Genomic DNA, 13,665 nt, shown 5'->3' on the forward strand with positions numbered 1-13,665 from the left:
AAAATATAGCCTAATTTAAAAAATACTTTTTTGGTCCTCAGGGAGAAATTCACAAGCAACCTAGCATTATATAAAGTAATATATACAAAAAATATATAAATACAAACCATTGCAATATTAAATTGCATCAAATCATCAATAATTGTACTCCAGTAGCCTAATATAATAAAAAATATTTTGAATTGACCAGTCTGCAAAATGAGTACTTTTACTTTTGATGCTAATACTTTTGTACTTTTTCTTTAGTAAAATTTAGATTTTCACTTGTAACCGAGTATTTTTGCACTGTGGTATCGCTACCTTTACTTAAATTAAAGATGTCAGAGGGCTACTTCTTCCATCACTGGTTTTAGAAAATGTAAATCAAGTTTTTCCTTCTCTTTTGAGTATACTATAATGGAAAAACACACCTTTGGACAACAGGGGAGAGAAAGAGGAGTCTGATTTTGAAGGAGCAGGAATCAAGTAAAAGTTGTTCTGCTAGTTTTCCTTCAAAGGCAATTCCCCCGTGTAAATAGTGAATTTTGTTTAGGCCTAAAAGTGTGCAATATTCTTGGTATTTGTGGGGTTTTATAGCAAAAAGTGTTCCTTTGTCTTCACCTCCCGTTGGCAGAACAGACCGTCTGTTTTGTCTGGGTTTCTCCTGGTTTGTCTGTGTCTCATTAGCAGGTTGTGGTCATGCAGTCTATATTATACTGTCAATCTGTGTTTATCAATTCTAGGTTGCTCACAGTAACCAGATATTCTGCCTTGAAGAGGGATCCCTGATGAAAGTTTTTCTCTATATAAATCGAGGGTCTAAGGATAGAGGGTGTCATATGCTGTACAGATCATCTATAATTTGGTTTGTCATGATTGTGTGAGATCTGCTCAATTGTATTTAGTGCTGGCACCTCCTAATTCAAAACAGGAAAATTTGCCTTATTTAGTCCAGCATCCGTTGTTTGTTGTGTTTCTATTGAGAATGTTCTTACACATGTGTGAAGGGTCTACACTGGGTGTTTATTCAGTTTCTTATAGTCTGGATTTGTAAGGGACCCTACTAATAACACATAGTCCACTACTATATAATAACACTGGTTTAATTGTGTATTTGTAGCCAGTTTGGTAAAGTTATTTAGATTACTTTATGGGACCAAAGTCCTTCTTAAATTTCTTCCTTTGTCAATAGCAACCAAATTGAGATTATTGGAAGACTTTTAATTTTTAGTCCTTAACATGTAGCGTTATTTTCTGTCAGAACTCACATGGCTGAGATGTGATATTTAGAAAACGGAGAGCAAATGAGCTCTATCAACACAATTTAAAAACATATTTGCTACCCACATTGTAAAGAGAGAAATCACTGCTTAGTACTGTCCTTGAATTTAAATTGGAGTATTTCCATTTTATGCTACTTTATACTTCTACTCCACTACATGCCCGAGACAAATATTGCACATTTAACTCCACTACAATTGTCTGACAGCTTAAGTTACTAGTTAATTTAGATACATACACACCATTAAATACAACATAAACATAAGGCAGCAGTAATAGTAATCCAAAAACATTATGTATAATAGTAAAACACTGGCAGGGACCATTTTTCTACATACTAGTCATTTTACTTATGATATTTTAGTATATTTTGCTGATAATACTGAGCTCTCAAACTACTCTTAAAATGCCTTAACGCACTTCAAACAGTAATCGTCCTCAAGCTTAAAATATAACTTGCCTTGATTAATGAGAGGAAACATCCCAAATGATCACTTTGACATTCTCCAAATAATAACACAGCTAATAAATCAATAAAATACAATGTTCGTCTTCTAACCTGAGTAATACATCAGCCCTTTGTAGTAAAGTCCCATAGCTTAACAGCTGTTTTAAGTTCAGAAACAGTATTGTGGAAACATTTGAAGTCACCTAGAGTATGCAGCTTTAACAAATACATGTAATAAAATACCTGTAAATGTACAGAGCAAAATGAACGCCAAACAAAACTGTTATTCTGTATATTTATTGATAATAAGACCACTGATGGTGACTTAGTCAATAGTAGACAACATGGTGCAGTTCTTTTTAAGCGTCTGGTGACCCCATGTGTAAGCGGGATGGTATTACAATTTAGTATTTACAGGACAATATTAGTTTGGGGAGAGATAAATAAGTTTTCAAAACATACATTCACTAAATAAATGTACAGCTTTAAAAGCAATAAGGTTTAAAAAGCCACAACCACGTACTGACCAAAATACAACAAGATCCATAAAATCTATATGCTCTTTCTTGCTCTCTCTGTCACACACACACACACACACACACACACACACACACACACACACACACAGGCCTCGTCATACAAGGGAAATACAGGGTTAAGGAGACAGTCAAATGAAGAAACAAAAATCACACATATTGAAAGAGAGATATAAAATCACTTGGTGAAACTGTAAACTTAATGCCAACCAAACCATATGAAATATACAGCTAAATTGAAACAGCTATGTTGCACAATACTATCAACAAAATATCGGCCACAATTAGTTTTTCAGTGCGTGTTTCCTATAAACTATCAAACAAATACAGTTTAACAGCACAAAGTGCGGAATCAAAACTGACACGACATTGACACTGATTAGCATATTAGAATGAGAAAGATTACATCATATAAATTACATTTCCAATAAATATCTACAGATGATGATGATGTTGGTATGTTGATGCACTACATAGAATACTGTAAATACTAGATGAACACTGTTGGAGTCCTGCATATCCCTATGTTGACTTCTACTGTAACACAAGCTGGCATTATATTCCACCACAAGAAAACAACTCATGACCCTAATGATCTGGCCATAACAGGCTGTAGATCAGTGTTTCACTGACCTCTTCTGGTTGAAAATGTTTAAACCTGTTCACACCCAGAATCCTTGTTTTGTTGCACCTGTAACTAAACCCAACAGTGATGTCAGGTACATGTTTACGTCACTGCAACAAGGTGAGAACTTTAAACAGTAGATAAACAAGGTTTTCAGCTGGTGTTAAGTTGCTCTATAAAGCTAAATCTTGACATTTTGGAATTTAGTCAGTTACTTATACATCAACCAGAAAACAAGTAACAGTGAAACATTACTAATATCTAACTGATGTCAGAATTGGGGGGGGTTGAGTTGAAGAATTTTTGTAACTTTTAATTGATTTAATTCAGAGCCTGAAATGGCCGGGTCACACCAGTATTTACAACTACATGGTCAAATCTATTAATTTCATAGAAATCTCTGTGACAAATGGATTCGGTTTAGTAAATCTGGGGGAATTTTCACATCAAGTTCAACTTTCTTGAACTTTGAAAAGCAAATTTGCAGCAACCACAAGCTTACCATGGATGCTTTAACAAAACTGACCTGAACTGAGGGGGAGTGCCAACATTAAGAGCGCTATTATAGCAAATAAGCTGTGTTGCATCACACCTAATAGCTGCTCCACAAAATGGGGATGGCATGCAGACAGTCATGAGACAGGATTGGATGGTAAACTCTGTCTTTTGAATAAACTGTGAACTTATTATTCTGTTAACAACCGAGACAACATCTGGTGTGATCCAACCTTCAATTTACATTATAACAGATCTGTTCCACAACTGACCTGGTTTGTTTTGCTTGATGAATAGTTTTCTTTACTCCAAAAAATTAATCAGTTACATTTTATGAGACTCATTTTATGTATGTATGTAGAAGCTATAAATTAGGGCTAAGTAGAGCATTATTTTAATTGCTGGGGGAGTTTGACAGTAAAGCTCCCCATTTGGAATCTGTATTTTTGTGTATTTATACCAGACTAAAAGACTAAAGCTTTTACTGATAGTGACAATTTTAACATGTTGTTGATTAATTCATAATCTGCTAGTGAGTGAAATTATCAGTTCAAAAAAATTGTCGTGCCACAAAAACCAACTCACTATTTGACTAACAATTGTCCCTTTTCTCTCTTTTGTCAGTTTCCTTTTTTGATATCATCCTCAGTACACATAATCAATTCACAAAATGTCACAACCATAGGAATATACAATGATGAGCAATAGCAAAGTCAAATGCAAAACTAAACCTATCTATTAAAGTATTACTTTCAAGCTTTAGTAATGTCATCCTGTACAAAGATGTGCAGTGGTCTGATGATGGTCGATGGAGCATGCTGCAACCAACTGAGAAGCCAAGTTTCACCCAATCGCCTATATGAGACCAACACCGCTGTCAACTTAGACAATTCTGTTCTGCCTGCTTGTTGTAGGCTCTACTGATCCGAGATATGTGCTAATGAGCAACTTCTACATCAAGTAGCAGTGTGATGTGTGGTATGGAAAGCTTTGATGCAACAGCAGTGAGTAAAGGAATGGTGCTTTACAATAAGATACATTAAGATATTACATTAAGATCACAGGCAGAGAGACGGAGGGAGGTAAATTCCAATTCAGACATGTGATAGTGTTTTGGGAATTTACTCTTGTCATGTGTCAAGGCTCTTTGTCTCTCCTTCTCTTCATCCCCCTAAAAAGATAAAATCACAAAGTCAGAAGAGGTCATTTTGTTTGAATTAAACCTGTAGATTTGTTTTTGTTTTTTTTAATGTAATAGCAACTTAGAGGCAGCGGAACCTTCTTAAAACACAACACTGATATATTATCACCTTAGAATGCTCCACTATGTTCACCAGCTAGATGCTAACTATGTCTATATGCAGTCTGGTGCTGTGCAGGCACTAAAAACCTCTTGAAGAGCTGATGCTGAGTTGGTGATACATGTCTCTGGGTTCGTCACTACGAGAAACACCTTTTATATTGCCGATATTAAAATATTGATTATAGCAGCTTTAAGATAAGATCAGATAGACTTTATTGATCCCACATTGATGCACATTACACAAAAAATAAATATGAATGCACAGGACAAAAATATATTCAGCAGTATAGAGTAAATTATATATATATATATATAAATATATATATATATAATACATATGTATGATTGCACAATGATTGTACAGGTATGAGGAAAAAATTTTAAGTGACGAGGACAGTGATGAGTGTTGATGTTACAGAGTGCTACATTATGTCATTGCTGTATTATAGAGTCTGACAGCTGCTGGAATGAAGGACCTGCGGTAGCACTCCTTCTTGCACTGCAGGTGCAGCAGTCTGTTGCTGAAGGAGCCGCTCGAGGAACTCTAAATGTGTGTGGCTGCTTATGTCTGTGTGCATCTCTGAATGTCTCTCACCTGCCACGTCACATCAGCTAGACCATCTCATACTGATTGGCTGTGATGATCCTGGACAGACAGCAGGCCAGCAACATGCCAATCAGCTGAAAGACAGACAGACAAGGGTTTTGGGGGTTTTTATGTTTGGGATTCAAAAATATTTAGATTACTGTTTTCTCAAAAGCAAGACAATCAAGTGATTTCCTATGGAACCCGCTTGTAAGAATGGTGGTGCTACTCGTATCTCCTTCCTCCCTCTAGCATTGTTACATGTGTTTTTTAGAAGAATAAGGAGGAGAAGAGCCTTTGCATTTTGTCAAAATTGACAAATGTAAAGTTGTCTGTTTCTGGCAATAAAAACAGGTTATTGTCTCACGCAATGGACCTTATTGCACAAGATAAAAACATCAATACTTTGACAAATCGCAGGACTAAAAATACAGGTGTTACTAATAACATTAACAGTGCGGTTCTGTTCAAATGTCCCAGTAAGCCCTGATAGTGTGACAGTAAGCCAGCATGCACAATACCAGGATCCCAAAAAAGCAGCTTGATAGAATTCAGCCATTATTAATTTCATTTTCTTCACCTGAGCTTCCCCTCCATGTCAAAATATCTTCCGGAGAAAAGGCCTATTAAACAAAATCTCCTTATTTTTTCTTTAAATCAATCCAATCCTGTCAAGCCAAAGCGAGGAGCGTAAACGAGTGTAAACGAAAATATAAGCAGTTTTTGTTGATCTCCTTAGCAATTGTCTTGCTTGTTTTTAGTAATTATGCCTCTGTTTTTTAAACGTAATGCTAAAACACTACACGTGCCACCGATTATCCGCACATCACCTGCGACACATGGACTTTTTTCAACTCTTACCTGTGAGAAAGCAATCCCAAACGTCACTCCTGCAATAATGGCCATGTTGGTTTCCATGAAGGAAGTGACCAGCTCATAGCAGCCCTGAAACACAGGGGGCAGGTAAGTTTGCAGGGGGTACCGGGACATGTTATATGCACAAATTAGGGGCAAGATGGATATCTGGGAGAGTATGTGAGGCAGTTGTTAGTGTGTGGAAGAAGGAGATGGTTTGAAAAGGTGTATAAGGACCTGCCAGATGTACGCAATACAGTTACCTTCTTTTTTAAACATTCTTATATTACATAAAGTGCCACGCCTAGCAATATACAGGCAAGAAGTAGGAAACTGAAACATACTGACCTGGTGGTAGACTTTGTTCGGGGCTACAGTTGCATTGCGGAGTTCTTCTAGGTTGCAGTCGGAGGAGTTAAAGCAACAGCTGGCAGGAATGCCATTGGATGGGTAATACACACTGCCAAACCAACTGGTGTAGTTATAAACTCCACAGCAACGCAGCTACAGATGCACAGAGAAAGAGAGAGCAATGAGAGCAGATGAGGATTAAAAGATAAGGCTGACATTATTTTGTGTTTTTATTTTTGTCAGCAAATCCCATGTGAAGAAAACAAACAATCTGTAAGTCTGTTTCTGAAAAGTTTCCCTACTTTGTCAGTTCCACTCAGCCCCTACTGATTTTTACTGGCGACATACATCTTTAAATGTATAGTTTAATTTATATATTATATTATATTTATATATTTGGCTGCAAAGACAACACAGGGCAACACTTGTTAGTAAAAATGAATTCTTGTCTTTGGTCTTTTCACAGGATTTGTTGAATTAAGAAATAGAACTAATAGTGTTATTTATTAAAAAATGCACACCTTTAGCATTCAGGGTTGTGTTTTGGTTTACTGCTTTTGCATTTGTTAGCCATTTTATCTTGATGACTTTGTGTCTGCGGGGCTTACCCTGTGCTGCAAGTTATCAACAGCACGGCTCGCCTCATCCTCAGCATTGTAGTTCAGGACTGCGTCAGTGTATGTCCTGTGAAAGGTTCCTTTTATCTGCAGCATGCAAACATACACACATAATCACACATGTTCACAGCATTAAGAGCGTTTAGTGTTAGACTTAAAAAGGGGTTCCATGGGGTACTGCATGCTGACCTCGTGGCGAAACACAAATCCAGAGATCCCAGCCACTAACTCAGCGAGGAAGACGAGCGACAGGAACATGGCATACTGCAGAGAGAGAGGAAGGAAAAGGGAGATTTGCATAGTTTGCATGAAAACCCTCTGCCTGCACACTCACACGCTCACACACATACTCAAACACACTCACTTGACCACCATTAACCGAACAAAGTGCCCTGCAGCATCTATTGGATTTCTGATCCCTCTCCACAGGATAGAGGTCAACCATTATTCCCTTTATTGTGTGGCCCAAGGCTAATTAATCAGAATCCACTACACTATTTTCTCTCCCTGCACCATAACACCCCACCCGTCCTCCTACAGCGTCTCACCAGCTTCAGCATCCATGGGCTTCCTCTGCAAGTGGCGAAGCATCCAAACAGGCCAAAAACGATGATGACGGTCCCGGTGCCAATGAGAACGTACGGGGCGTTGGTGGAGTTGTCGGCGATCAGAGAGATGTACGGGCCCAGCATCAACTTCCCCCATACTCCCACTGCCAGCAGGATGGCTCCTGTTATCTAGAGGGCGGGGGGGTTGGAGAGACGGATGTAACAAGAGACAGCACAGGAAACAGAATAAAAGCAGGGAACAGGCCATTATCTCTGCACTTCTGCAATATCACAATAGCTGTGTGTTAGCAGCGTGGCGACGGGGGGGAGGAGGAGAAAGAGGATCAAGGTTGAACAAGAAAAGAGAGCAATTAGAGTAAGGAGGAGGAGAAGGGAGACAGAAGACACACATTTAGTGAGTGTGGGATAGTGATCACCTGCTTTATGAATATGTCTGCACTCACTCACACACACACACAGAGAAAAAGAAAGGGAACACGTCAAAGAAGCCCTTTGATCCGAGGCGAGACGCTTCCTCCTGTTGCGCCTCTCTTAGCATTTCAAATGAAGGCTGCAGATAAAAGAGCGCGTTGTACGAGGCAGCTGAAGCGGCGTGTGTCTCAGCTGGGTATGTCTTGCTGGCACTGGAAAAAGAGCGGGGTGTGGAACGGCTGCTGATGATCTGACTCTAGCAAGGGCCAACTCATCATACTACCCTCCTGCCTTCCAAGAAGAGGCTGCTCGCCATCCTGCTGCCAGGCCCTCTGGTTAGAGAGGGAGCAGCCTGTACAAAATGTGCACCCTGAAACCTCGACAACCGTTGAGAAGGAAATACTCTCGGCAGAAAATAAGCCAGCAATATTGAAAACACCAGTGGGAAGAAAAAATCCAACGTAGCAATAAGTCAGCAAAGTTGTAAGGCCTAATGTCCCGTTATGTAAAAATGACAGTATTACAGACATGATAAGAAACTTTGCATGGACTTAGGCTGCCATATTCCCTCACTGACTATAGCTTCAATGAGTCTCTGCAGGTGTTAACAACATTTACATTTTGCTCTATTGGTAGGGTGTGCACATAATATAGGGCAAAGGTTTTTCATTGTGACAAATTATCCGTCGCACGACTGCCTGTCCTTTGACTGCTGTACTGTTTAGAATTTGTCTGCAGTTTAAGGAGTATACAGAGTCATTTTAGACTTAAGAGAGGAGTTTGAGGATGTCTACCACGTGCCACTGTGCAAAACGGCTGAACTTCATCGTAACATGTGACTTTCCATATCAATACTATGACACACAAGGACAATGAGTTTCAGCTCAGTATGAGTTGCTAAGAGGGGATTCAGGAAACACACTGAATGACAGCTCCTGTATAAAGCATGAGCTAAAACTATATTTTGAAATTACACATTCACTGGTTTAAGGCTGCAATTAATCATTTTCATTAATTCATCATTCATTAATCATTTAATTAATTATTTTCATTATAGATCAATCCTTTGGTTTATAAATTGTCAGAAAATAGTAAAACAAAATGGCCATCACAATTTCCTAAAGCCCAAGTTGACAAATTCTAATTGCTAATTTTGTTCCCCCAACAGTTCATAACCCAAATATATTGTGGTGCTATTGTGGAAGACTTATAAAACCACTAAATATTTACATTTGAGAAACTGTAATCAGTCAATTTCATGACTTTTTAAAAAAAAAAAAAAAAAAGGGTTTTTGATGATAAGAATTGTTTCCCACAATATTGCTATTGTATTTATCTCTTTGTATTTATGACTTAAAATGTAGTTTCTATTATGTAAGCAAAACCTGTAAAAATGGGTATTATTGATGACCTGTGGGCAATTCGATGCAAGATGGTAAATCCTCAGTGGCATGACATTTGATTGATCAACTAATCAACTAATTGTTGCAGCTCTAATGTAAAGTATCCGTTCTTTTTGCCAGTATGAACTGAAGGATGGCAGGCTGATGATTTGATTTTGTCAGTAATGACATCCACTGTTTCTCTTAACAGTGATTCTGACAGCCAGAGTAGGCTGTCATTTCAGAGAACAGTCGTCTGGATGACAATGTGCTCAGTGTTTATGGTCTACATCATCAGCGACAAAATGCCTCTGCCCCTGAGAGCCACATACAAATAAAGGACCATCTTGTCAATGCGAAAGTGCTCATTTTAAAGCCAACAGGGAAATCAAGTCCAAGGAGCAAGGGCAAGTCATCTAGACTTCATGTGTGCTGCTGAATCCCAAACAGCTTCAGACCCCCCCCACCAGCAGAGCATGTTTTGTTTTAAATTCAATGATAGGCTGGCAACCCTGGTTGCAGTGCAGAGTTTAAAACAGGTCACCCCGCTTCCCTCCTCCTCTCCCGGGCCTAATAAAGAAGCAGAAGGTGCGATGACAAAATATGCTGGCGCGGACACCACGCAGACTCCACCACCTGCTCTGCATTTAACTCTCCTGTGTGCGCCTGTAAAGTATGGTTGCTATTCACACATAAGACCTTATTTGACACGACAAGCTGATGACAGTGAAACCGAGGCCTGAAATTGAAGCAGCTCTCCCGCTTCGAACTCTGTGCCAGTGAATGTCTCTATGCTTCAGCCTCAGGGCTGATGGGAACCACTGAGCTGTGAGACACTTGTGCACTTTAGACGCCTGAAACCTGATGCTGTAGATGTACGAGAGCGCTAAGAGACAGTCCAATCCTGACTAAATATAAAAGTTCATATCAGTGACACTGACACATGTCTGCAGCAGCAGTGCAGGAAGTCACACAAGCACGGCTCTTCTTTTTAAGCCTTCATGAACACACAACTGAAAGGGTGATTTCAGTTCTGTATTTGTACCATGCAGGGCTTTCTTCTGCAATGTTAGGGGTTAGATTAGGCTTTGTTCAAGGTCAAAATGACAAATTTAAGCTATTTTCACTTCCTACAGTTCAGGGTGAATATGGGGAAAGCAGAAAAAGTACTAAGGTCCTAAACACATTACGGACAGATAAATCTCTTCCACGTGTTCTTATTGGATAATCCTACTCTGGCCATATCTGGCTGAAATCAAACAAACATGAATGAGCCTAAAGCCCACAATTAATGTCAAAACTAAAAGTTCACCAGACTGCTTGTCAGTTAGTCTCAAAGTATTGTGGTTCTCTTGGCTAAATCATATTCACTAAACTGGTAATCAAAAGGTAAACAAATGCACATCCAAACCACTGGAAACCAAACAGGGAATAAGAGACACTATTTCACTTCTCAAGTTAAACTCAAAGTAATTTGTCCTGAAATTGAAAGCAGCCTCCAACAAATGTATTTGCTTTGAGAGATGCTTTCTGAGTGATCTGCTGCCTCAATTCGCGAGGACACTTACTACAAAGAACGTTAATTACAGTGAAAATATGAGAAGATCCTATTCTTCAAATGACTGTTGTTATGTACTGCTTGCTTAGCATTGTGAGTACAGCTTTTTATGAATTCAAATCAGAGCGAGGCTTTGCAGCTTAAAACCTTGGCAAAAATCCTCCAGAGGTATTGATTCAACTCTTTGGGAGCGTACAATTTGAGGCTTTTGTGGTATTGTGTTTTGCATAATATTGTTGGGTGTACCTAACGTTTCTGCTCCTCCACTTAGCAGAGATGCTGAACAGCACACAAAAAGTTGTCTTCATAGAAACTGTCCGTGGGTGCTGTTCTGCATCATGTGATATCCTAACTGTAAGTGGAATTGTTTGTCTTTATATATAGCTTGGTTTTTGTTCACATGGATGATGGACTGACAAAGACCTTGTAGGTGGAAACGTTGCAGCAATCAAATTTTTGGGGGCTAGCAAGTTTCACTGTACTAACTACCTGTCCTTTTTCTTTGCAGACAAAATATTAGAAACACTGGCAACTATTCTAATTTATTTATCTATTCATTTATCAAGCAACATGCCCACAATTATATTGATCCAGCTTCTCCAATGTGAGGATTTGCTTCTTTACCATACATTACATTATGGTAAACTGAATATCATTGGGTTTTGGACTGTTGGTCGGGCAGGCTGTAGGAAATTTTGTTTTCTTATTTTCTTAACATCTTACAGATCAAATAATGAATTGCTTCATCCAGAGAACTATTTGCAGATGGTTGATGATGAAAATACGGCATACTTTCAATACAAATGTCAACAAGCAACTCAACAACTGCACAGCCTAACAACAATAACATTTTAACATTTTAAGTAAACTATTTTAGAGCTGAAATAATTAATCAATAACCAGATTGACAGACAATTTGAGTCATTTTTCAAGCAAAAAGACTTTTATAGGTCCCATCTTGGGCTTTAGAAATTTGTGATGTTTTTTTTTTTATATATATATTTTATAATCTAAACCTTTCTCAGATGAGTCATAGTAAGTTGCAACCCTACCTTAAATAGGGTAGGGTTGCAACTCATAGGACACTACTACAAAGTACAACATTAGGGAGTCAACAAACAAAGAAGTAGTCTCAACACTAATTGAACATTTAAATTAAAGTATTCATAGCAGGTACTTACTGCAGTGGTGTTGTATTTTAATTACATTAGGCCTACATGGTTAAAGTGTTTTTCTGGACACTTAATGTTACTACAGGGATCAATGGGTTTGCTGGGGTATTAGTTTTAGTTGCATAGGAGTATGTATTAAGGGTGCAATGTCCCTTTAAGAATCTATGGCAACGACCCCAAAATGTACAGCATGTGGTCAGAAAAAAATGGGCTTTAAACGGGCCTTATCATACAGACAGGGCCCGTACCGTTGTCTCATCAGACAGAGTTAAATGGTTGCGGTGATGAAAATATCCTCCACCGCGCTAACTAACAACCATGATGCTATGCGCGCTATGGCCCCCCACACCACTGACGCCCAGCAGCCGAAATATGTGTAACCTTAACACAAGTTATATAATGGAAGACGATCAAACGCACATATTAAACGCTAAAGAGCGGTGGCGCCGAGCTCGCCTATATCGATAATTTAGCGTAATAAAGGCTATTCAAACAGCATGAATCCGTCGATGATGCTCTGTCCACCCCTTCATCACGCACGACAAAAAAAAAAACAACCCACACACACAGCCGTGGATTAATGATGGATTGCGATCATTTACTGCAGGCATATGTAAATATATATATTTTAAATATACCAAAAGGCTACCTACCCAAAACACGAAGGAATATACGATGAGGAGGGTTTTAAGGCAGGTGATGACCGGTTTAGTCTCCATTCTGTACGTTAGACACACTGTGATAATAACGGAGAGAAACGTCTCCTCCTCGAACTGTCGCGTTGCAGCCGTCCGCTGATGCAGCCACACAGCGTCACTGGAGCAACGCACCACGCCAGCAGCGGTGGAGGAAGTATTCACATCCTTTACTTTAAATACCACATTGTAAAAAAATACTATGTGTGCTGCATTTTTATGCAAGTATACTCAGGTACTTAAAGAATTAAAAGTAAAAGTATCAATGCGGGAAAATGGCCCCTGTGATGTTCATTTACATTTACCCATTTGGCAGACGCTTTTTATTCTAAGCAACTTTTACTGTTCAATTTATAACAAAGCATCCTCTTTTACAAGCTCTTCGTTTGCAAAAAAAAATCTTAACAATTCCCTGTGAATTGTAGTGGAGTAGAATTCAAAAGTGGCTTGTTTGGTGACCAATCTTTTATAACAGCCTTACAATAGCCTACAATGAAGTGCAATTGTTGCAAAGGTAGGAAACACAAAGGGGATGCATGACAATGAGGCCATCGGCAGTCAAATCCGTTTTAGATACATCAAAAGGACAAACAGTCAACAAGGGTTAATAATTTGAGGGCATAGAAGAGTGCTCTGTACAGTTTGTCCTACATTTGATAAGTAATAAGCATTTCATTAATGACATTTTAAATGTCAAAATGTACATCTGTTGACCTAGAGTGTTGTCATATTTTAGTGCTACAGAAGAAAAGAAAAACAATAAAGCAACAGATGACAAAGTGCATCTCACAAAATCTTAATC

General features: G+C 38.7%; 1 protein-coding gene across 1 annotated transcript; it reads right to left on the bottom strand.

The window, feature by feature from the left end:
- Positions 1–1,989: 1,989 nt before the first annotated feature.
- On the bottom strand, positions 1,990–12,941 carry tspan7b (tetraspanin 7b). The gene is made up of 8 exons (XM_046054105.1): positions 12,822–12,941; positions 7,625–7,813; positions 7,266–7,340; positions 7,068–7,163; positions 6,457–6,612; positions 6,115–6,198; positions 5,263–5,348; positions 1,990–4,535 (listed from the first exon to the last, which is right to left on the bottom strand). The coding sequence occupies exons 1-7, from the start codon at positions 12,885–12,887 to the stop codon at positions 5,280–5,282; spliced, it is 735 nt and encodes a 244-aa protein (XP_045910061.1). The 5' UTR covers positions 12,888–12,941; the 3' UTR covers positions 1,990–4,535; positions 5,263–5,279.
- Positions 12,942–13,665: the final 724 nt, after the last annotated feature.

This window comes from Micropterus dolomieu, linkage group LG07 (genome assembly GCF_021292245.1).
Source record: "Micropterus dolomieu isolate WLL.071019.BEF.003 ecotype Adirondacks linkage group LG07, ASM2129224v1, whole genome shotgun sequence".
In the NCBI taxonomy this organism is placed as follows: domain Eukaryota; kingdom Metazoa; phylum Chordata; class Actinopteri; order Centrarchiformes; family Centrarchidae; genus Micropterus; species Micropterus dolomieu.